Source organism: Triplophysa rosa, linkage group LG8, assembly GCF_024868665.1.
Source record: "Triplophysa rosa linkage group LG8, Trosa_1v2, whole genome shotgun sequence".
Classification (NCBI taxonomy): domain Eukaryota; kingdom Metazoa; phylum Chordata; class Actinopteri; order Cypriniformes; family Nemacheilidae; genus Triplophysa; species Triplophysa rosa.
In genome coordinates this window covers 18,411,380-18,433,951 of record NC_079897.1, presented here as the reverse complement: position 1 = coordinate 18,433,951, position 22,572 = coordinate 18,411,380, and the positions used below count along the sequence as shown (strand labels likewise).

Genomic DNA, 22,572 nt, shown 5'->3' with positions numbered 1-22,572 from the left:
ATTCAAAAACAAAATCTAATTTAAACCTATAAATAAGCAGAACGTTTTGAGATTTGTTAGGAGTTTGAAAACAAAAATCGAATCACTTTAATGTAAAGTGAGTTAGAAAATGTTGCAGATTCTGTTTAGGACATTTCAGGTTACAATGTGAACTGTAAAATATTGTAAATTACAAAGTTACTGACTAAATGCATTTAGATTCTTGATTAAAAGAAGAAAAAAACTCTCATATCATGTACAGGAGCGTATTTTATGTGCATTTTCTGTGTGCACAATACCCAATTAGCAATATTGCAACAGTACTATTGTAAAGAGTCCAAGCTTTCCTGTAGCTCCTGGTAAGAGCATGGCGCTAACAACGCCAAGGTTGTGGGTTTGATCCCAGGGGATTGCACATACTTAGAAACAAAATGTATAGTAATGCAATGTAAGTCGCTTCAAAGCGTCTGCTAAATGCATAAATGTAAGAAACTGAGCTTGTCAAGAAAATAATAAAACATCAAAAAAAATTTTTTACATTAGACAATTAGCAGTTAGCTCTCTTTCAGTTTCTTCCTGTCTTATGGTCTCTTTTTCTTCTGCCTCTCTCCCTCCGAATCAACAGCTCAAGCTACCGCTGCGTTCCAGGCGCGATATTCTGACATCTTCCCCACAAAGGTGTGCTTACAGCTCAAGATCCGTGAGGTCCGACAGAAGATCATGCAGACGGCAGCTCCATCGGAATCGGCCGCCTCAGACCTCTCTTCATTACCGGGACCTTCCGGGGCAGCCGGTGAAGGAGGAGGGATGGATCTGCTGGAAAAAGAAGCAGAGCGAGATGTTGAGCAGAACAGCCCAGAGGAGCCTAGAAACGCTGCCGATTCACAGGACTCCACCAGATGAGGTTATTGGACCGCTGGAAAGAAAGCTTTGAGACCAGATCTCTCCCATCGACATCTGTATCATTTGTTGTCTTGTCTCTGCTATGAACAGTTCTGAAGGACGTAGAGAGAGAAAGCAAGAGCAGAAATTTCATGTAAATTGAGCAGATGAGGGAAGATGCCTCAAAACCGTTTGGGGTGTGGAAACGTATTTCCTCAGTATTTTATGTTACTAAAGAGACCTTAAAGATTTCAAATGACTTATCAACGTAAAGACAATTGCATACGCCGCAGTGCATCGTCTTGAATATACACACTTGAATTTACAGCATAATATTAGTCATTAGGCTTCCTTTGGACTTTTAGGATTGTGGGTTAAGCCCTGTAAACCAGTGAAGTCGCGCTGTTGATGTCTCTAGAAGGTGGGACGCGTGAAGGAACCCAATCCATTTCAGACCGAGTTGTGTTTTTATGGCCTGATTGGCAGTAGCTTGGCTACAGGTTTTTTTAATGGCTCGTGAGTTACTGCCGGTCATTGTGAGGCTGGCCTCCATTGGCCGAGATAAAGTGATAATGAAGACTCTCATATTTAGTTTTTTTTTCTTCTGTGGTGTTTAGATTTTTGAGGACTTCATGGATAGCTTTGTTAAGGCACTGAATACCTTTAATGAGGGACTCGTTCTGAACTGTGCGCTGCCATTCGCAAACCTTTCATCCTATGATTGGCTGTAATGGTTGTCAATCAAACTGGAGTCATTCCAAAGCCTCTGATTGGCTGGCCATGAAGGAAAAAGGTAATGGAAGGGAAGTCAACAGGCACATTATTGCCATTGATTTAAATTTTTCCATATATTAAGAGATTCCACGTATTTAAACATTTCTTTCCCTGCCTTTTTCATTCAACTTTCATGAGCTGGTGAAGCAAGGAGAATTTACTATAACAATTTTATTAACGTTTTAGAGACGACGCTTGATTTTCAGTTATGTTATAACATTTCTCACATTACTGTTCTTATTAATGTTTTGTTATTCTTGTGGATCTGATCCCTATATCCTATATATACTGTATTGCTATTAATATACTCTTTCTTTAGCAGAAACCGAGGGATGACTGTCCCTTTTTATAGGCACTTCCACTACTTTCTTTAACATTATAGCGACTTTTTAACATTTAGGTGTTTTTCTCCCTAACCAGGAATTCATTACATGGGCTTTTGTTGTCTGACACTCCAAGCCTCTTTCTGGTATACACACTTTTCTTAAATGCACCACTTACATTCCTCCCCTTCCTCGTTCCTCTCTCTGTCACTTTATCATTCTTTCCTCAATCACTTTCGGCTGTGAGGTGGGACCGAAGGCATCAGGGGCGATCTTCTCCTGCAGCGCTGGTCTTTGATGTACATTAATACAGAAGAGTCCAAAGACTCGATACCAGAATAAAGAGCATCACTGAAAGAAACAAAGCCAGTACAGAAAATGACATTGTAAAACAAAAGAGAAATAAATATGGTTATAAACTTTTTTTACTGTGTTACTTTGTTTGGCTGATTTACATATCCAAGACTTTATACTGATAAGCTCTAAATTTGTAACTATCCCTCAAATAAATAGATGTTCAAAGTTAAAAAAACACTATTTTTACTTGTAATGTAATTGTTTAATTTAATAGTTTGTGTTGGTGTGTGTGGATGATGTGCTAATGACCAATCAACAAGGTTCACTTTATATTTTGTGTGCACTTTGTCCATTAGACCCAAATGAACTGTTTGGCTGCTCCATCTGTAAAAAAAAACTTTGCACGCTTTATACTGAGTCACTGAGTTTTCACTGAGTCCAAGCTATCAGGATGTTTAATTAAAATGTATTTTATTCTTTGTTCATCTGGCCCAAAATGCAGATCTATTAAAAGTGAAAGGACAATGGGACTAAATTGCCACTTGCAAAGCTTATGGATTATATTATAGTTTGCGTTTACCAGACTCATTCGTATGCCTTCAGGACTCTTTAAATACACTGCACAAGTCACGTGGATAAATTTAATGATGCTTTTGTGTTTTAGAAGTCTTTTGAAGCTTCAGAAGAGACAATCCCAGACTATCACCATACTGCAGACTATAGTGTTGTAAGAACTGCACACGTTCATAAACCAATCCAAGAGACCGAGACAAACTGTTTAAATTTATTAACACCTCCAAGTCATCATACTAATGATAAAAAAAATGCTACAAATAACGTTCAGTGTACGGACAGATAGGTGTGATACTGTATGAAACACATTTGACCATCACGGTAATGACCTGTCAAGTGGTTTTTGAGTCCTTAAGCTAACAGTTGCCGTTTCTGGTACCTCACAAGAACTGCCGATCAGAATGTTCAATGTGTGAGTGTCAATGAGCATATGTTATTGACTAACAACTTAAACATCCTTGCACCGCTGCACCAACAGGTGTCATTTTTTCTGCCTTTGTCCAAAATGTCTGTCGACAGCCATCTTGCCACAGACTGAAATCTCTTCAGTTGTGTCCTCTAAAGGCTGTCACAATCCACACTATGTCTGCCCACCTCTTGGGAAAAAGAGAACATATGCATGAAAACTGATCTGAGAGAATTGATTCGAGTGGCAGTTTTGTGATACACTTCAATGGAAGCCAATTCGATCATCGTCTCAGACAGCTCACTTCAATCAGTCCGAGCATCACTTCTGGTTATCTTTTTCTGTCATATTCCAGTTTTGAAGATGATCCCTAAAGGCTGCTAGAATGCTGCATGATTATTCACTCGTTTCACATTAACTGCACGTTGTCCACAGTGATGGCCTCCATGTTGATGCCGCCCTCCATGGCGGTGTGGTACAGCTCAATGGCCTCTGCCAGGTCTCCACTAGTCTCTATAATGGCTATTGGCTCCCCAAACTCATTACACATAATAGTGGGAGTGCCTTGAGTCTGAAATAGAAAAACAAAAATCTTAGTTTTACAAATGAACTTTATTAAACACTGCATTTACATGCCTATACTCGCATACACAAGTACCAGCTGCCTACCTGTGTCAGGCTAGATGTCTGTATCTGAAAGACTTGGGACTGCCCGAGCTGCACCCCCTGCTGGCAAAGCGCTGGTACTGCTGTAGCAAGATCTAACTCGGAAGCATCCACGACAGCAAAGATTGCTGTATTAGCTGCTGCACCAGCGTCCGCACTTTGCTCTGGGTCCTCTTGCTTTTGGGTGCGATTGTGGGTCTTACGATGGTTCCTAAGGTTCGATACTGTCCTGAAAGTCTTTCCGCATTCAGCGCAAGCATGTGGCCTCTCGCCGGTGTGCGTTCGCCGGTGTTCTGCCAGATGCATGCTCTGCACAAAGCCTTTGTCGCAGAACTCGCACCGAAACGGCCGCTCGCCCGAATGCGTGCGAAGGTGCTCGCGCAGGTGCGTGTTTTGACGAAACCGCTTGCCACAGATGGCGCAGGGATACGGCCGCTCGCCAGTGTGAACTCTTTGATGCAGTGTAACACTTGAGGCAGAAACGAATAGCTTTCCACATACTAGGCAGGGATGATGGGACTTTCCTGTAGAGGCGGAGCCTCGGGGCCTGCCCGGCCCGAGTCCGTGGCTTAGCTGGTGCAAGCGAAGATTTGCAGGTGAGTTGAGGCGCTTGCCGCAGATAGGGCAATCCAGATTGGGTCTTAGAATTGAAGTGGTGTTCTGTTGCTCAGTGCCATCTGTCGATGGCTGCTGACAAGATGCTGCTTGGGAATCTTGAGAGATACTGTGCGGGGATGTTAGGTTGGGATGGTCCTCCAGGCAATGCAGGTCTCGTTGGCGTTTCCGCAAGAACCCTTCAGAACAGTGCGGGCAGGGGTATGGTGCCGGTGACCCCGGGTGGTGAAGAAAACGATGAGCTACCAGTTTAGCAGGACGGATATACGATGCGGGGCAGTCCGGACAGGGCAAGGGCTTGGCATTGCCGTGAAGATGCTGACGGTGTTGACGGAGATTGGAAGATTGGCTGAAGGCTTTGTGGCATATGTCACACCTGTATGGACGGACTCCTGTGTGCGTGAGTCCGTGGCGGGAAAGATTAGCGAGCGAGGAGAAGGTATTTCCACACACGCTACACTGGAACGGACGCTCGCCCGTGTGAGTGCGCAGGTGGTTCCGCAGGTGGATCTGCTTCTTGAAAAGTTTCCCGCAGATGTTGCAATTAAAGCGTCTTTCAGCGGTGTGAGCTGTCCTGCGATGCCGCAACAAGCGGACCTGTGAGGAGAATCTTTTTTTACAAGTGGGACATGGGAATTTTAGATCTTCCTCTGCATTCTTGGATTTACTTTCCTGCTTCCTGCTTTTGTCCACATTGCCAGTAGTTGAATGGTTTGGGTCACATGCTTGCATCTTTACTTGATTTTGGGTTTGCTCTGTGTTTGAGAGTTTAGCATGAAGTCCGTTCTCTGCCGGCTCGCTAGACCGGGAGACCACAGTAATACCTTCAATGACAACAGGACCTGTTTCGCTGGGATCTTGTCTGTCTTTCTTCCAAGCAGCCTCTCGTTCTCTTGCTCTTTGGATAATGGAGAGGGATGACTGCTTGGCCAGAACAAACTACAAAGGGGAGAGGTTAACCCTGTCAATATGATTTTATTGCCATTAATCTCATTGTTTGTTTATTATTAAAGGGATAGTTCACCCAAAAATAAAAATTGTCATCATTTCCTCACCTTCGAGTTGTTCCAAATCTGTATAAACTTCTTTGTTCAGATGAACACAGAGAAAGATATTTTGAAGAATGATTATAACCAAAACAGTTCTTGAACCAACCAGAGTATGTTTTATGAAACATTTTTGTTGTTCGGTTGAACACAAAAGAAGATATTTTGAAGAATGTAGGACAGCAAACAATTCTGGGGCACTTTTGAAAAGTCAATGGGTTCCAAGAACAGTTTGGTTACAAGCTTTCTTCCAATATCTTTCTCTGTGTTCAACCAACCAAATAAATGTATACAGATTTGGTACAACTAGAGAGAGTAATTCATGACAGAATTTTCATTTTTGGGTGAACTATTCCTTTAATGTGCCAATGCATTCAATGTCTTAATATGGTGGTCTAATGTTCCCCACTGGAAACAATGTGCAAAATCGGGGACATTTCACAGAATGTATGGTTGAATAATGTGAAAATGGATGTTACTTATTCGCCTACACATATGTGATCCTGTCTGTGAAAACCCAGCTAAATGATTTTTATGATTTACTGTTTTCTCTACAGTATGTAAAGAACATCTTGTGAAAGTAAAACCTTATTATCAACTGCGTAAGGACACATCAAAAATTGAAATGATTCTTTAGGAAGCCAATTTCTGATATTTTTGTGCAATATAATAGAACTTGGCATCAATAAAACCATTAACTTTAAGAATTATATGTGTCGCATTAACCTGCATAAATAAGCTTTTAAGTTGTATTCTGCCACACGAACTTTTAAAGGAGCAAAGAGTTGCAATGCATTTCTTTCATTAAAACCAACTGTTACCTGAGAGTCTTGCACCACCGGCTCACGGATTTTGTGAGTGCGGCGATGGTACAAGAATTTGGTCATGTTAGTGAAGGTTTTGGCACAAAACGGGCATCTGTGCAGTGGTTCAGATGTATGAGTTTTCCTAAAATGAGACAAAAATAAGCAGTTAGATCTAGATTTTGTGATGAGGAAGAACACAAATCACAAGATGTTTGTATGCGTGTCAGTACCTGTGTATCATAAGTGTCATTTCTGTGGTAAAACCATGTCCACAGTCCACACACAGAAAACGTGCCTCACCAGAGTGTGTGCGCATGTGTGTCTGTAGCGATACCAATTTCTTAAACACTTTATCACACTCCGGACACTCGTGAGTTCCTTGCTCGTGCACCCGAATGTGTGCCGCAAGCCGATTGGCTGTGGTGAACGTTCTGTTGCACTCCTCACACTGAAGACTGCTGGGAGAGGCAGGAGATGTCAAGCCCTGACCGTCAGAGCGGGTTGCTTGTGCAAACCTCCCTACAGTAACTCTGCCCCCTTTACGGCCCTCTTCCGATCCATTGCTTCTTCTTTCATCCTCCCGAGACACAGAGCTGTCTTCATACCCCATCATCACCCCAGTGCCCCCACTCTCCTTGTCCTGGCCTAAGAAGTGCTCCCCCTGGTGTTGAAGATAATCCTCTGGTGTGCTGAATAGCAGGTTACACTCGGAACATTCATAAGGATGGATGATTAAAATTTCCTCTTCTTCCTTCTTTAACGTGTTCACCTGACCCGAAGCCGGGAGAAGGCTCAGAGTGGTCATGTTGTCCAACCTGATAGGATCGGCATGTAAGAGGGGGGCGAGGAGTTTGGCTTTGGAAAGGGCACCTGAGGCAGTCCCATCAGCAATAGCTTGGGCGGAGCAGAACTGTAGGCGGAGCATAGCGGAGGAGGTGCCAGTTAAGGAAGCGTTTGCCGGAACTAGCATAGCTCTGGCAGGGGCTGCGGACTCAGATGGAGTTTCTTGATTTCGAAGAGCCTGAAAATGAACCACAGTTGGTGTAACAGGTGCCACCAAGAATAACAAATTGTGTGGATATTTGCGTAAAGGTGGAACAGACCTGTGCTAGGGTCAGTATCTGGCCTGCCCTTTGATCATCCAGAACAAGATTCTGCACATTGTGCGACTGAAGCGGAGTGACCGAGCCATCCGGCTGAAGAACAAATTCCTGAATCAGAAAACAACAGAAATTCAGACACCGCAAAGACCTTCGCAACAACGTGTTTACGTGTGTGTACTTACAGTTTCAGTGCTCAAGGTGCTATGGGTGCTGCTTCTGCTATGTGACTGCCTGTGTGCCATCCAAAGTTCTGGTCTGTCGAAGAGAGCCAGGCATTCTAGACACTGGTACTGGATTGGCACTTCCCCACTGGCACCACCCATCTCTGTGACCTCACAGAGCTCTGAAAATAATGCATTAGCTAAATTAAAATAATGTGTTCTGACATGCACAGCACAAACTTTAAAGCCATGTCAAATCCACACACTCACCCTGCCCTGCCTCCCTCATGTGCAGCTCCTGATGTGCCAGTAGTTCATCTGGATTCCTGAGGATGGCTCCACACTCCAGACACTGATACTGGCTCTCTCCAGTCTCATAATCTTCATGGCTGGCCAGGACTTCTGTTTCATCCCCTTCGGCTCCAGTGTGGATCTGCTGGTGCACCAGCACCTCTTCCAACGTATTAAAAAGCTGCTGGCACTCACTGCACATATACTGATGCTCTATATACTCCTGGTCACTCATGGTAACTGAGTACTTGCAGTGATAAAGCAGGCAGGAGGTAATATGTAAAGATGCTGTGCTATGTGACCATAGGTAGATGTTATGAGGCGCAACGACTGAGTTCAGTACACATTACTTTGCCAGATATGAATCCGTAACCTGAAAAAAAATGAATACAAATATGTCAGAATACAATTAATACAAATATAACCCCAAAAAATGAAGTGCCACAATGTGCATTTTATACATTGTAAGGTCAGTTCTTAAATAATACTAACTTTCCTGTAGCTCAATGGTTAGAGCATGGCACTAGCAACGCCAAGGTCATGGGTTCGATCCCAGGGATTGCACATACGCAGAAACGTATATAGTATAATGCAATGTACTGTAAGTTGCTTTGGATAAAAGTGTCTGCCAAATGAGTAAATGTTAAATATTATACCACGGGCTGTGGAATGCTTCATTCTGATTGGCTGACAAACGTTCAACGGGTATGCATTATTTTTCAGTCAAACGCACACCTATGAAGTAGTTCCAGATCTGTCGACCGAATTACAGTTCGATATCACCGTGCCAACTTTAAAGTCACCATGCAATCAAACAGGAATATTCTAAGTGTTCTACACAGTGTTGCAGTGATTATTATAAATGATTTATCCGTGCACACCATTCTTTTTTTTTTATTATTAATTTGCACTTGTAATCTTTAATCAAAAACATTAAGCTCCTCTCCCCCTTTCAACAACAACTCTTCACCACATGACAGGCCCAACTTACAACAAACCAATCAAAAAGGGAAGGGCGAATTAAAGCCCCGACCTACATTTTTTTCTAATTTCAGAAGCCGTTTCACTCGGATATACGTCACGATATGGAAAAAAAGTCAATCGCAACTTCCGTTTCATGGTGACTTTAAGCAACAGAAACGTTATAGTGTAGCCTTACAGGCCATCACAGCACCCTGCTCTTGATCTGACGTTTATAATGTGAAGCTTTACTGTAAATGGAAACGTGTGCAGTTTCGTTTCAATACACAAAGCGTTTCAAAAACAATAAAGAAATACATATACTGAAATCTAATAAATAAAATAACTACATAGAAAAACAGAATGAATTATACAGACGTGCTCAAATTTGTTGGTACCCCGCCACAAAAACCGAAGAATGCACAATTTTCACTGAAATAACTTGAAACTGACAAAAGTAATTGGCATCCACCATTGTTAATTCCATATTTAATAGAAATCAGACTTTGCTTTTGATTTTTTATTCAACATAATATTGTAAATAATAAAACAAATATCATGGACAAAAATGATGGGAGCCGTAACCTAATATTTTGTTGCACAACTTTTAGAGGCGATCACTGCAAGCAAACGTTTTCTGTAGCTCTCAATGAGACTTCTGCACCTGTTAACAGGTAGTTTGGCCCACTCTTCCTGAGCAAACTGCACCAGCTGTCTCAGGTTTGATGGGTGCCTTCTCCAGACTGCAAGTTTCAGCTCTTTCCATAGATGTTCCATAGGATTCAGATCAGGACTCATAGAAGGCCACTTCAGAATAGTCCAATGTTTTGTACTTATCCATTCTTGGTTATTTTAGCTGTGTGTTTGGGTCATTATCCTGTTGGAGGACCCATGACCTGCGACTGAGACAGAGCTTTCTGACACTGGGCAGTACGTTTCACTCCAGAATGCCTTGATAGTCTTGAGATTTCATTGTGTCCTGCACAGATTCAAGGCACCCTGTGCCAGATGGAGCAGAGCAGCCCCAAAACATAACCGAGCCTCCTCCATGTTTCACTGTAGGTATGGTGTTCACTTCTTTGAAAGCTTGATTTTTTGGTCTGTGAACATAGAGCTGATGTGACTTGCCAAAAAGCTCCAGTTTTGACTCATCTGTCCAAAGGACATTCTCCCAGAAGGATTGTGGCTTGTCAATATGAATTTTAGAAAATTCCGGTCTGGCTTTTTTATGTTTTTCTTTCAAAGGTGGAGTCCTCCTGGGTCTTCTTCCATGCTCAAAAAGCGACGGATGGTGCAATCAGAAATGGACGTACCTTCACCTTGGAGTTCAGCTTGTATCTCTTTGGCAGTTATCCTTGGTTCTTTTTCTACCATTCGCACTATCCTTCTGTTCAATCTGGGGTCGATTTTCCTCTTGCGGCCGCACCCAGGGAGGTTGGCTACAATTCCATGGACCTTAAACTTCTTAATAATATTTGTAACTGTGGTCACAGGAACATCGAGCTGCTTGGAGATGGTCTTGTAGCCTTTACCTTTACCATGCTTGTCTATTATTTTCTTTCTGAGCTCCTCAGACAACTCTATCCTTTGCTTTCTCTGGTCCATGTTCAGTGTGGTGCACACAATGATACCAAACAGCACAGTGATTACTTTTCTCTGTTTAAATAGGCTGAATGACTGATTACAAGATTGGATACACGTGTGACACTAATGAAAGAAACTAATTAGTTTGAAATATCACTATAATCCAATTATGTATTATCCTTTCTAAGGGGTACCAACAAATGTGTCCAGGCCATTTTAGAATATCTTTGTAGAATAAGCAATAATTCATATCTTTCCACGGCTTCTTTGCTTTATTCCATGACATACCAAAGGCATAGAATAAGAATCGCGAAATAAGCCCCTTCAGTGTGATACAAGACCCTCTGCTTTGCGTCGGGTCCTGATCACACTGTCGGGGCTTATTTCTGCGATAACAACCGGCTGCCTGTACATTATCTCTTACATAATAAATACATATTATACTAGTCATTTTATAATGCAGGTAATAAAGATTTCTCATATTTTAATCAGAAGACTTATGACTATATGGGTAGTTGACAAATATACTGTACATGTGTGCTAGGGTGTGATATAGTAAAAACTGTTAATAGTACATTATTTTAAATGATTAATATTTATAATACAAAATAGCATAAGAGAGATATATATTCATTGTTTGTTTTGTCAATTTTTTTGCTGACACATTTACGGTATATTTGTCACTATGTTTATATTATAAAATTTTAATAATACGCTAAAATAATATTAATAATGACAGGGTAGGATAAAATATGTGCTAACAATCATTTGTTGTGGTCTTAATATTAAAATAATAAATAATATAATGTCTGTATTCTCTCTCTATAATATATACACCATGTTATTGATTATTTTAATATTAAGACCACGACAAATTATTTTTACCACATACTTTTATCCTATTCCGTCATTATTAATATTACTATTTTAGTGTATATTTTTATGTTAATAAATATTTCAATACAACAGGGAAAATGACAGTGTGCGGGTCTCTTTGTGCGGGACCCTGACAAAATAAATGTATAAACACACACGTTGCTTACCTTGTGGCGAGCAGATGGCGGCGCTCTACAGTTTTTGCCAGAGCTGACGGAGCGCACCGCGGTCTCCTGAGCGAGTCACCCCGCTCCACGGCGGTCGTCAGGCGGCGCTCTTCACTTTTCCCCGCAGGTCTAAGAGCGCTGAGCGAGGCCTTCTTTCCTCAGCCGTTTCCGAGCCTTTCCTCGCGCGCTGCAGCTGGGCGATCCCTCGTGCTGCTCTTCTCTGCTCGCCTTAAGCTTTCCCGTGTTTAGAATGCCTTTCTTACCGAAACGAAGCAATATTATTCTACGCGACGTCCTGTTTGTTTATATATTTTGATGTAAATGCGATCATGGACGTGGAATTGCACCGTTTGTCTGGCCTCTGTTCCTTGCTCTGTGCTGGTTACCCCGCCTCAAGGGGGTTGGCATGTGGCTCGAGGAAGCCGGTGATTGGATGAACGGGCTGTCTGTCAAACTGGTAAACGTTTTGATGGACAGCCGTGGTTTAATAGTGGCCACTGAGCGATTAAAGTTTCATATAGTAGAGTTTGGTTTCTATTATATGAAATGTGACTGTGTCAGACAATTAAAAAACATGTCTAAACTCCTCATAACGATTTTATAATTGAGACTGACCTGTTTTTCTCAACACTCCGTTTGCTCACATAGACAATCAGAGATTTGTTTATTTCGGGAGGAAATAACATCAAAACGTTGTTCAACAATTTTTTATGTGATATGATCATAGTTCATTGCATTCAGAAATGTTACATTTTTCTGTAATTGAATTGACAGATAGATAATACAAACAAGAAGTATTTAAGAAGTATATTTTTAGATTTGACAACTCCGTAATCACTGTTTCTTATGCTGTTGAGCTGCTTTTGAATGTGAATAAAATGATAAATGTATACACTGTATTCTGAGCTTTGATTTATTGGATTAGACTAGTCCAATAAACCAGCTCCTATTTTAGATTTGTGAAAACCAGATGTGTCATATGTCTGTATCACATTATCTTTAGTGATCATAACGAAAATGTTACTCTAAAGTTGTCCTATATTCTTGTATCATATATTTATTTGTATTTAATATCTTATTCAGCAATAAATGCAACCCAACATTATTACCTGATGTGTATTGCGTTATTTCATGATTTTGTTTTGGCAGTATTTGAAATAGGATTTGATAATAAGCCGTTTGCTATGTTGCAGCATCGAATCTTTTCAAGAATGTTGTTGTACTTCATTACCCAGAAGACATGCGCATAGAGCGTCATTGTGCGTCAGCTCCAGTCGCCCAGCCACACAGGAGAAAGAGGAGGCGCTCAGTCAACGATACGATACTTCAGCAATCTTTATTTTTCAACGATTGTTTTTGTTTCAATTGACATATCCAATACGCGCCTGGGCCAGTCTATCAGTACACTTTACCCCCGCTCTGGCACACTCGCAACCCGAAATGAGCGGCAGCGGGCGGCCCAGGACTAGCTCGTTTGCTGAGCCTCCGGGGGTCCCGGGAGCCGCTGCAGCCGCTACTGGAACAGCCGTCGCCGGTGGAAGCTCGTCAGGAAAGACCGGGGGCGCGCAGGCCTCTGGCGGGAGTTCGTCTGGTTTCGGAAACTTAAAGCTGGGCAGTGAGTGTCTTTGAATGACATTACGCGAAAATCACAATAAATGTGATGTTAATACATTAGCAAATTAAAAATGGCTGGTCCGTGTAGAATGATCTTCATTAATTTTTCTCATTATTTTTCAATGATCTCTTTAACCTACTTTAGGCGGCTAACTGGCTAGGCTAAGTTGGGCTTGTTTTTGTAGACGGATCAAGGGCTTTGATTGCGCTAACTACATTAGCTCGACACTCTACCATAGAGATGCGTGTTAAACACATCTGTTAAGAGCAAAGTCAGTGGATTGATTTGAACTCTTTAGAAAGCCAAATTAACCTTTTCTTAAAATACAATTTGTAGTTGCCTAGATGTCCAGGCGTCGTTGAATTTCAAGATGTGCTCGCTTGCTAACAAAGCTCGGTTAGCCATCATCAGTTTTGCATCATCTCACTGATTGTGTCTTTTATTTGCCTGCAGTCTTTTCATCTGAATGTCTCTGGATGTATTCAGACGCATCTTCGATGTTCTTAACATTACTTCGATGGGTAACTTAACTAAAGTTACACTTTCAAGCAAAACAAGGAAGGCTAACTTACGTCGTTTTTAGCTCAGACTTTGAAAAAACAAAATCAATACAACATAGCATACAGTTAGCTGTGATGTTTGTAATCGTATTTGTTTGCAAACACACATCCTGTATATCCTTTTACAAGCCTATATTAAAAAAACTATTCCAATTGAGAAAATGCGACCTCTATATATGGTTGAAATGCTACTGTTAATATGATTGCTTATATAAAACACAGAAATCTCTTCATGTGTTGCTATATAAATGATTCCCATTGATTGGTATCAATTATCATAAGTGGATTTCCACAAGCAATGGTGCTGACTGCTTGATTCCATGAAGTGGTGATGGGTAATAAAAGGATCAGTTATGTCAATGACTAACCCACAAAATCTTGAACCGGTAGTTATGACATACAACAGCCATTTCTGTTTTGGGGCATTGTATTCAATGGTTTGGTTAAGGTTAGCCATCAGTTCAGCATAATGTGTGGTCTACTAAATAGCTGCAACTGAAATTATAATGTTGAGACTTGCCGATTCGTGTAGTATTATTTCTATGTTAGCACTGTGGGTGCCAATCTAATAAGAAATACTTCCAATATATCATTAACCGGTCTCTGTCAAATGGAGAAATACTGTAATATTGCCATATATAAGAAGACAAAAGTCTTTTGTTTGGTGAATTTGTCATTCCTTCTCAAAATCAATCAATACTGACAGTAATTGACAGACAAATCGCCACCCTGTCTCCTAGCAATTTCTATTACCCAGGTCTGTTCTTGACCACAGGTAGAAAGAAATGTCTCAGCCTTCTCCACCATCTTTGTTCAAACAACCTAAGGGTGTGTTCCTTGTGACAGGCTTTGCCCTGTGTTTCATTGTGTTTTTCATGATCAGTTTATTATAAATACGTCACGGTGTGGAACTATTTGGGATTGTTGTTGTCTGTGTAAAGAACACAAAGCATTTATTATAAAACAGAAATACTTGTTTGTAATCCATGCTTGAGTACTGTAAAACATGAGAGAGCCAGGTAGGCTGGCCATTAAAACGTTAAAGTATATGGTTAAACTTACGTAAATCTTTCATGAATTTTTGATAGGCAATGTTATTTGTGATTCAGTGTTATGTGTCTGTATGAGGATAAAAGCAGAGATAAAAAAACATGATCTGCATTTCTGTAGTGTCCTTTGAGGTTTTACTTATTCCAGTGGTCAGATCTTTCATTAAAAGCCTCTTACACATCACTTTTGTTTGTTGCGCTTGTAGGAGATAGCGGGAAGGTGACGACAGTAGTAGCCACGCCAGGGCAAGGTCCCGACCGCCCTCAGGAGGTCTCGTACACGGACATCAAGGTTATCGGAAATGGTTCGTTCGGGGTGGTGTACCAGGCTCGCCTCATTGACAGCCAGGAGATGGTGGCCATAAAGAAGGTGCTTCAGGACAAGAGGTTTAAGGTAAGATGTATGCTCCTCACTCAAAATCATGCAGATCCAAAAACTGTACTGTCAGTGCAATGGTTATTTTGTTTATAGCCCCAAAATGTTTGCAATTACTATTCACATTATTAATTGTGAACCTTTCTCATACCTCTGAAATGAAACTAGTACACTGCATTGTGAGAATGTGTATTAGATGATTGGAAGAACAGACTGCACTGTTCCACTATGAAGAAGCCAGCATAGAGTTTTATTGTGCTGTGCTGTAATGTTATGTAAAAAAACACTATTGACTGCATCGGAGAGGATAAATGTTTGGTTTTCATGTTTCGTCTTTGCTTTTATTCACACATCATTTCCTTCTCCATAGAACCGTGAGTTACAGATAATGAGGAAGTTGGACCACTGTAATATTGTCAGGCTACGCTACTTCTTTTACTCCAGTGGAGAAAAGGTTTGTGTACTTTCCTCAAATATTTCTTAAGTTTTGTATGTTTGACACTGCTATAATAATTTGATGAACACAGCATCTCTGTTAATCTGCAATCGCTGTTTTTCTCTCTCCTCAGAAAGATGAAGTGTATCTAAATCTGGTGCTTGATTTTGTACCAGAAACCGTGTACAGGGTGGCACGCCACTTTAACAAGTCCAAGACCACCATCCCCATTATCTATGTCAAAGTAAGTCTGTGTAATGCTGCCTGCCCGCTGCTGCTGTGCTCAGTATGTACGTACATGCACAATAACATCTTTCTTTCCTCCCCTGTCTCGCCTTTACCATCCATCCATCCACCCACCCACCCTTCTTTCCTGCCTTTCTCTCGCGCTCTCTTTCTCAGGTGTATATGTATCAGTTATTTCGCAGTCTGGCGTATATTCATTCCCAAGGTGTCTGTCACCGAGACATCAAACCACAGAATCTCCTGGTGGACCCAGACACAGCTGTACTCAAACTGTGTGACTTTGGCAGGTGTGTGTCAATCAGTAATTGTACTCACTGGCATGTATTTATAGAAATGCATTCATGTGCAGGATGTAGTATTCTGGCCTCTCAATGTATGTGCCTATTTGGTGATCACATGTTCCTGCATGCAGCTTTTTTGTGTATGTTTAAAGTGATACTTCACCAAAAAATTAAACTTCTGTCATCATTTACTCGCCTTCGAGTTGTTCCAAATGTGTATACATTTCTTTGTTCTGATGAACACAGAGAAAGATATTTGGAATAATGCTTATAACCAAACAGATCTCAACACCCATTGACTACCATAGTAGGAAAAATTACTTTATCCATTTGTTTGTTCTGTAGAACACAAAAGAAGACATTTGGAAGAATGTAGGACAGCAAACCGTTCTGTGGCACTTTTGACTACCATTGTTTTTTCCTACTATGGTAGTCAATGGGTGTTGAGGTCTGTTTGGTTATAAGCATTATTCCAAATATCTTTCTCTGTTTTCATCAGAACAAAGACATTTATACACATTTGGAACAACTCTAAGGTGAGTAAATGATGACTGAAGTTTCATTTTTGGGCGAAGTATTCTTTTAAGTTTGTGTTGGGGCTCAGGCCCAAACTATTGGATTTTGAGTATGCTCTGATTTCAGTACTGTTGACTGTGTGTTTAAGATTTGAGAATGATCAGGATCATAAATGACTGTTGTGTAACTTGGTGCTAAAGCCCGTAAGTCATGTTTTTCTGCACCTGTACTTTCGCTGTAAAGCACCACGAGAATAGATCATTCCTTGAGAATTGATAAGCCATGCATTGTTATTGAGAAATTATGATTTACTAGGTTTCAAAAAATGTTTTCAGTGTAGCTTGTAAGGCTGTAAAAGGCTGTTTATTCATCATTCTCTTCCTGGGTAATTTAGCCGAAGTCTCCTTCCACTTATGTTTGTTTTTACTAAAAACTGCACATTATTGTTATATAAATACTTCAGCAGATGTGCAGGACTGTCACTCTATGATATTTTTTTGTTTATCATTATGGTGATAAATATTTGGGGGTAAATCCACTACCAGTGGCAATCGGTGCTTAATCTTCAGGGCCAGCAGTAATTCAAAATATGTGTTCAGCGTGTCGTGTGTGTGTGCCGCGTCATGTCAAAATACGTGTTCGGCGCGTCACATGAACATATGTGCATTGTGCATCATGTCAAAATATGTGCCTGCTGCAGACGCGTCGAAAGGGTTTATGATACTCGCTTAGTCTAATGTTCAATCAGAGTTAAGTGTTAAGAGAGTGTCTTGCGAGTATCTTTTAAACTGAGCGTCTCTTTTATCATAAACCCTTTCGACGTGTCTGCAGCAGGCACGTATTTTGACATACTGCTCGATGCACATAGGTTCATGTGATGCGCCAAACACATATTTTGACATGACGTGGCACACACATGACGGGCTACATACATGTTTTTCCGAGCTTTGCATTACTGCTGGCCCTGAAGATGAGGCACCGATCGCCACTGACCACTACATATTAAAACTCGTAGACCTGCATGTGCGTGTGAATCTGTTGGAATTCTTTCACAGATTCTCTGCAATCCCCCATCTTTTTTATCTCAACAGTGCAAAGCAGTTAATTCGTGGGGAACCCAACGTGTCGTACATCTGTTCGCGGTACTACCGTGCCCCTGAACTGATATTTGGAGCCACAGATTACACATCCAACATCGATATCTGGTCAGCCGGCTGCGTATTAGCAGAGCTGCTGCTGGGGCAGCCCATATTCCCCGGTGACAGCGGAGTCGACCAGCTAGTGGAGATCATTAAGGTGAGGGAATAATGGATAAGTCTGCATTGCTGTGTTAAGGCATGGGCATAACGTTTGTGAGAGTTACCAATCTTTGTCTGTCCGCAGGTTTTGGGGACCCCCACAAGAGAACAGATCAGAGAGATGAACCCCAACTACACAGAGTTTAAATTCCCACAGATCAAAGCTCACCCTTGGACAAAGGCAAGTTTTTTTACTAAGAAATTGTGATGGTTCTCAGTTGTATCAGAGGCATTTGAGACTTTACAGAGGGTTAAACGATGTTCGTGTGTATACGATTCCCTCTTATATAACAAAAGCTCGGGTTAAAATTGTGGTTTTAATTCATGGCACCTTTAAATTACATCACAAAGCTACAGTTGAAATATCATATTCATTTTGTGTGTGTTTGTTAGGTGTTTAAGCCGAGAACTCCTCCTGAAGCAATCTCATTGTGCTCTCGTCTGCTGGAGTACACACCGGTGACGCGTCTCTCACCGCTGGAGGCCTGTGCACACGCATTTTTCGATGAGCTGCGCCAACCAAACGCCCGTCTCCCCAACGGGCGAGAACTTCCCCAGCTCTTCAACTTTAGCCCTGTGGGTGAGTTGAACTGAGAGAACTGCCACTTCCAGCTTCAGCCCTCTTTCCTCCTCTGTCTCCGTCTCTGTATTGTACACACCAGCATTTCAGAACACAGAGGCCGTGTCTCGAAATCCAGCAAGCTTACTTATCTAAACCTGCCTACATGTATCTACAGCAGTGTTTTACCCATAATTCTTTTAAGTAACTGATCTGGAATGTTCTTCATAAACTGCGTTTACATGGACCAACGATTAAAAGTCCATGAATGAATGTGAATGAAAACGCTCCATATAAACACGTCAGTCAGATTAAAAATGCCCAAACCGATTGAAATTTCAGTCGGATTGTAAGGGGTGGTTTATGCCGTTTGTAATCCGCTTGATAGGACATGTAAACACTTGATCAGATTAAAGACCAAAGTAGGAAGTTGTGCGCATGTGCAAAGAAGTTGGCTCGTACAGACGTAAGGGCGTATGAAGCACGGAACGGAGCATCTGCTGCTAAAGAAACCAAAAACCATAAATCTGACAAAGCGGAAGAAATTTCCATATGCTTGTCATCTCTAAATGAACATATTAATGTTTCTATTGATTTAAAATGTCTTAACTGTTTCCCTGGAGTGAGTTTTTAACCGCAATTTCTCAGTTCCTTTTTAAAACACGATACATTTGCAGATGCACAAACATACTGTAGGCTAAAATATCTTAATGATAAAATTTCATTTATATTCGTAGTAGGCTACCGAACATTTATTTTATTTATCGTTTACTTACATGTGCTTTGGAAGGAATAACTGTTTTTACCATGGTAAGTCGTTGTAACGACCTTGCTTCATTGATATGTAGACATTATTTTGCATTTATGAATTGTACATTATTATGCTGGTGTCTGTGACATAAAATAAATACATCTGTACTTACAACATTGTTTGAGTAGCCGTTTTGTGAATATTGTAATGATACCCCGCGTGCACCGCGCACGTCTCTGTTTGCCGTTAATGCTGATATATGCATCCGCATATTATCAGTTCTAAAGTTCGGTATTAGCAGTTTGTTTGCCTGCAGACGCTCTTGGTGGGTCTTGGTAGTTTTGTCATGGTTTCACCATGGTAAAACCGCATCGGATGTGCTCGTGCTTCATTGGCACGAGACATTACTCTGCCTTTATAAACTGTAAATTTTTTCCGTGCCGTTTGTAAAATAAAATATACGCAACATGAACACTGTTTTAGTGGGTATTTAGGTGAAAACTTGTACAGTGTGCGCATGTCAGCAGATTATATCGGATTTGAAGCTTGTCATGTAAACTGGGGGGGCAGTCGTGGCCTAATGGTTAGAGAGTCGGACTCGTGACCAGAAGGTTGCCGGTTCGATTCCCAGGCCGGCGGGTAACGACTGAGGTGCCCTTGAGCAAGGCACCTTACCCCTACTTGCTCCCCGGGCGCTGCAGTGATAGCTGCCCACTGCTCCGGGTGTACGTGTGTTCACCACTTGCTGTGCGTGTGTTCACTACTCTCTGGATGGGTTAAAAGCAGAGGTCACATTTCGGGTATGGGTCACCATATCTGACTAATAGGTCACTTCACTTCACTTAAACATGCACATTAATCAGATCACTTAATTTACCTTTCATGTAAACACTACATTCAGATTGCAGAATCTGATTTAATTCAATCCGATGTGTCCATGTAAACGCAGCTATAGGCAGCAACTTAATGTCACTGCCAGTTGATGTACAAATTTAAACAAATCTGTATCTTTCTACATCAGCAAACGCTTTGAGCTGTGATGTCTGCGTAGGGTGCTGTTTTCTTTGGGTTCATTTGACTTAAAGCTAAAGTCTAATTATTGGTGCTTCTGTAATTGCTTAAATTATAGGAGTCCGTTGCTCCCCATTCAGTTCAAGTGCCAAGCCCTGCAAATAGTTGATAAAACAGCAATTGTTTAAATGAATTCTAACTCGTCTTTACACCATTTACTGAACAAGTAGAAGTCTTTTTTAAGTCTTTTTCCAGACAACAGAGCCTCAATTTTGGTCACATTATTATTTCACTGCCTGCCTGCGATTTTACTGCCTAAATAGTCATCTAGGACATTCAAAAACTACATACAGATATGAGTCGCTAACCTGTCTGTCTGTCTGTTGTCCTGCAGAGCTGTCTATCCAACCACAGTTGAACTCCATCCTCATTCCTCCCCATGCTCGCTCGCAGACAACACCTGCCTCCCACGGTACTGAATCGCGCACATGGTCACTGTCTTTGATTTACCCTTCCTCTGTCAGTCTGATTATTGAATTGTCAGGTATCTGTACGTTCAGAGAATTTTAACTGTGTGTGTATGTGTGTTTTTCCACAGAGGGCAGTGGTTCAGATGGTCCAGCCCAGTCAAGCTCTGCACCGGGACCCTTGAGCAACAACACCTAATTGTTCCCTTGGCATTACTGCTATCACACGATGTTATCACCCCTCTCTCCTCATCCCTGCTTTTTCATTCCTCTCTCCTTCTAACAACAGCTCCAAACGTCTCTCTTGCGCCCCCCTCTCTCTCTCACACACACTCGTCACCTTGTGTTCTGTATAGTCATCTCTTATTGCAGATCGAGTGTGGGATGCCCAAATGACATTGGTCATCTGAGGAGGAGATGATGAGGTTGACTAAAATCAGTATGCATCGCAGCTCAAGGCTACAAGCGGGCTGTTTATTGTCATCATGTTCATCTTTAGGTTTGAGGACAGGGAAGGGCTGGTTAGGGCGTCTCTGCCCCATAGTGGCAGGAAGAGCACCGCACAGTTACTGCTCTCTCTGCCACTGTAATATCATCCATTTGACATTTTAAATGATATCCAGTTTTTGAGCTCATTTAGTCGTTTAAATTTGATTTTGTTCTTAAACTTTGAAACATTTTAGCTTTCTTTGTGTTCTTGGACAAAAGCAAGAACCGTGATGTGTTTTATGAAGAGGTGAGCGTGAGATGTCAGTGATTGAATCCAGATGTGCGTCCGGAGAGTGTTTCTCTTTAAAAATGGAGACAGACCTGTATGAGCTAAAATGGCTTGAGTGTCTTAATATGTGTGTATGTTTCCTGGTGTTTTAAGTAATCATTGCACACACACTTTTGTGTTTTAATTTCTTTTTAAAGAGGTATTTGGATAAGCTGAGACAGGGTTGTCTGGGGTTTTTGTTTTGTTGTTCAGTTTCAGTATAACAAGTTTTACTTTAGTTTTTTTTGCATGTACACACACACAGGCAAATTCCTTCAATAGTTGTGTTAGGAATTTATTTTATTACAGTTTTATATTATGAATCTAAACCTGTGTGTGAGTATGTGTACGTAAGTATGTTCGTGGTTTTAACAGCTATCATGCTCGTTTAGAGCAAGACACACCATAAATCCCCCAAAACATGTAGCAAATGAGACTTACGAATGGAGCTGTTTGTCTTTCACTTCTTCCATCCCTATCATTGCTAATATGTAAATGCCATGTACCTTTTATTTTGTTATTTTTGTTATTGTTATTCTGATGTCCTTTTGATTTCCCCCTAGTGGAGTAGTGCTGGTACGAGCAGACGCCAGCCTTGTCCTCTCGCTCTTCTCGCCCATTCTTTCACTTTCTCCTGTCCCCTCATCATTCAGCTGTATATAACATTTCATCCAGCCTCTCTATGTGCAGAGAGGAAAACAAAACTGAACAAAATTTTGTTTTTACCTGATATCTCTCGGTCTCTTTCTCTTACTCTCTCTCCTCGCCAGGCCTTCCCCCTCCTCATCAGTGTTAATTCTGATCCTTTATTTATTGTATTGCTGTCTGATTCAGATTTTTTTTAACAATCTGATGGGGGAGGGGTTTTGTGTGTGATGTCATGGGCATAATGTTCATAATGTTCTTCTGATGGAATGTTCTGGAAAGGGCAGGTTCACACTACCACACACAGGCTGCTCGGCCCATCAGTGGAAAAAACAACGAACGGTTAAAAGGAGAGAGAGGGAGAGATGAACAATGTTTTTGTTTGTTGGTATAAATAATAAACTCATTAATAAAGTTATAAAATGTTTCTGTGGGTTAAATTCTTCATTTGTGAGTGTTGTGACGAAAATGTTCTGTTACTTAAACAAAACTAGTT

At 41.2% G+C, this 22,572-nt stretch overlaps 3 protein-coding genes across 3 annotated transcripts in view; 2 read left to right on the top strand and 1 right to left on the bottom strand.

The window, feature by feature from the left end:
• The window catches only part of cicb (capicua transcriptional repressor b), a 40,305-nt gene extending 37,928 nt beyond the window's left edge, over positions 1–2,377 (top strand). Inside the window, exon 21 of the mRNA XM_057340812.1 lies at positions 605–2,377. Coding sequence (XP_057196795.1) covers positions 605–882 — 278 coding nt within the window. The 3' untranslated portion in view covers positions 883–2,377. The remainder of the gene's footprint in view (positions 1–604) is intronic.
• Positions 2,378–3,019: 642 nt separating this feature from the next.
• znf526 (zinc finger protein 526) lies at positions 3,020–12,516 on the bottom strand. The gene is made up of 8 exons (XM_057340822.1): positions 11,510–12,516; positions 7,902–8,295; positions 7,653–7,813; positions 7,471–7,578; positions 6,598–7,388; positions 6,383–6,509; positions 3,904–5,454; positions 3,020–3,805 (listed from the first exon to the last, which is right to left on the bottom strand). The coding sequence occupies exons 2-8, from the start codon at positions 8,155–8,157 to the stop codon at positions 3,644–3,646; spliced, it is 3,156 nt and encodes a 1,051-aa protein (XP_057196805.1). The 5' UTR covers positions 8,158–8,295; positions 11,510–12,516; the 3' UTR covers positions 3,020–3,643.
• Positions 12,517–12,767: 251 nt separating this feature from the next.
• gsk3ab (glycogen synthase kinase 3 alpha b) lies at positions 12,768–22,497 on the top strand. Its single transcript, XM_057340911.1, has 10 exons — positions 12,768–13,124; positions 14,940–15,127; positions 15,480–15,563; positions 15,679–15,789; positions 15,948–16,078; positions 17,680–17,884; positions 17,972–18,067; positions 18,280–18,466; positions 20,602–20,679; positions 20,806–22,497. Exons 1-10 carry the CDS (start codon positions 12,950–12,952, stop codon positions 20,871–20,873), a joined length of 1,323 nt encoding a protein of 440 aa, XP_057196894.1. The 5' UTR covers positions 12,768–12,949; the 3' UTR covers positions 20,874–22,497.
• Positions 22,498–22,572: the final 75 nt, after the last annotated feature.

Bases quoted from the DNA above. Each gene is read 5' to 3' on its own strand.
- znf526 (XM_057340822.1), bottom strand. From the start codon at position 8,157: ATGAGTGACCAGGAGTATATAGAGCATCAGTATATGTGCAGTGAGTGC. The intron at 7,389-7,470 runs GTCTGTTCCACC...GTTCATTTTCAG, and splicing joins AGATACTGACCCTAGCACAG to GCTCTTCGAAATCAAGAAAC. The intron at 6,510-6,597 runs GTACTGACACGC...GTCTCATTTTAG, and splicing joins ATGACACTTATGATACACAG to GAAAACTCATACATCTGAAC.
- gsk3ab (XM_057340911.1), top strand. From the start codon at position 12,950: ATGAGCGGCAGCGGGCGGCCCAGGACTAGCTCGTTTGCTGAGCCTCCG. The intron at 15,564-15,678 runs GTTTGTGTACTT...CTCTCTCCTCAG, and splicing joins TTTACTCCAGTGGAGAAAAG to AAAGATGAAGTGTATCTAAA. The intron at 18,068-18,279 runs GCAAGTTTTTTT...TGTGTTTGTTAG, and splicing joins AAGCTCACCCTTGGACAAAG to GTGTTTAAGCCGAGAACTCC.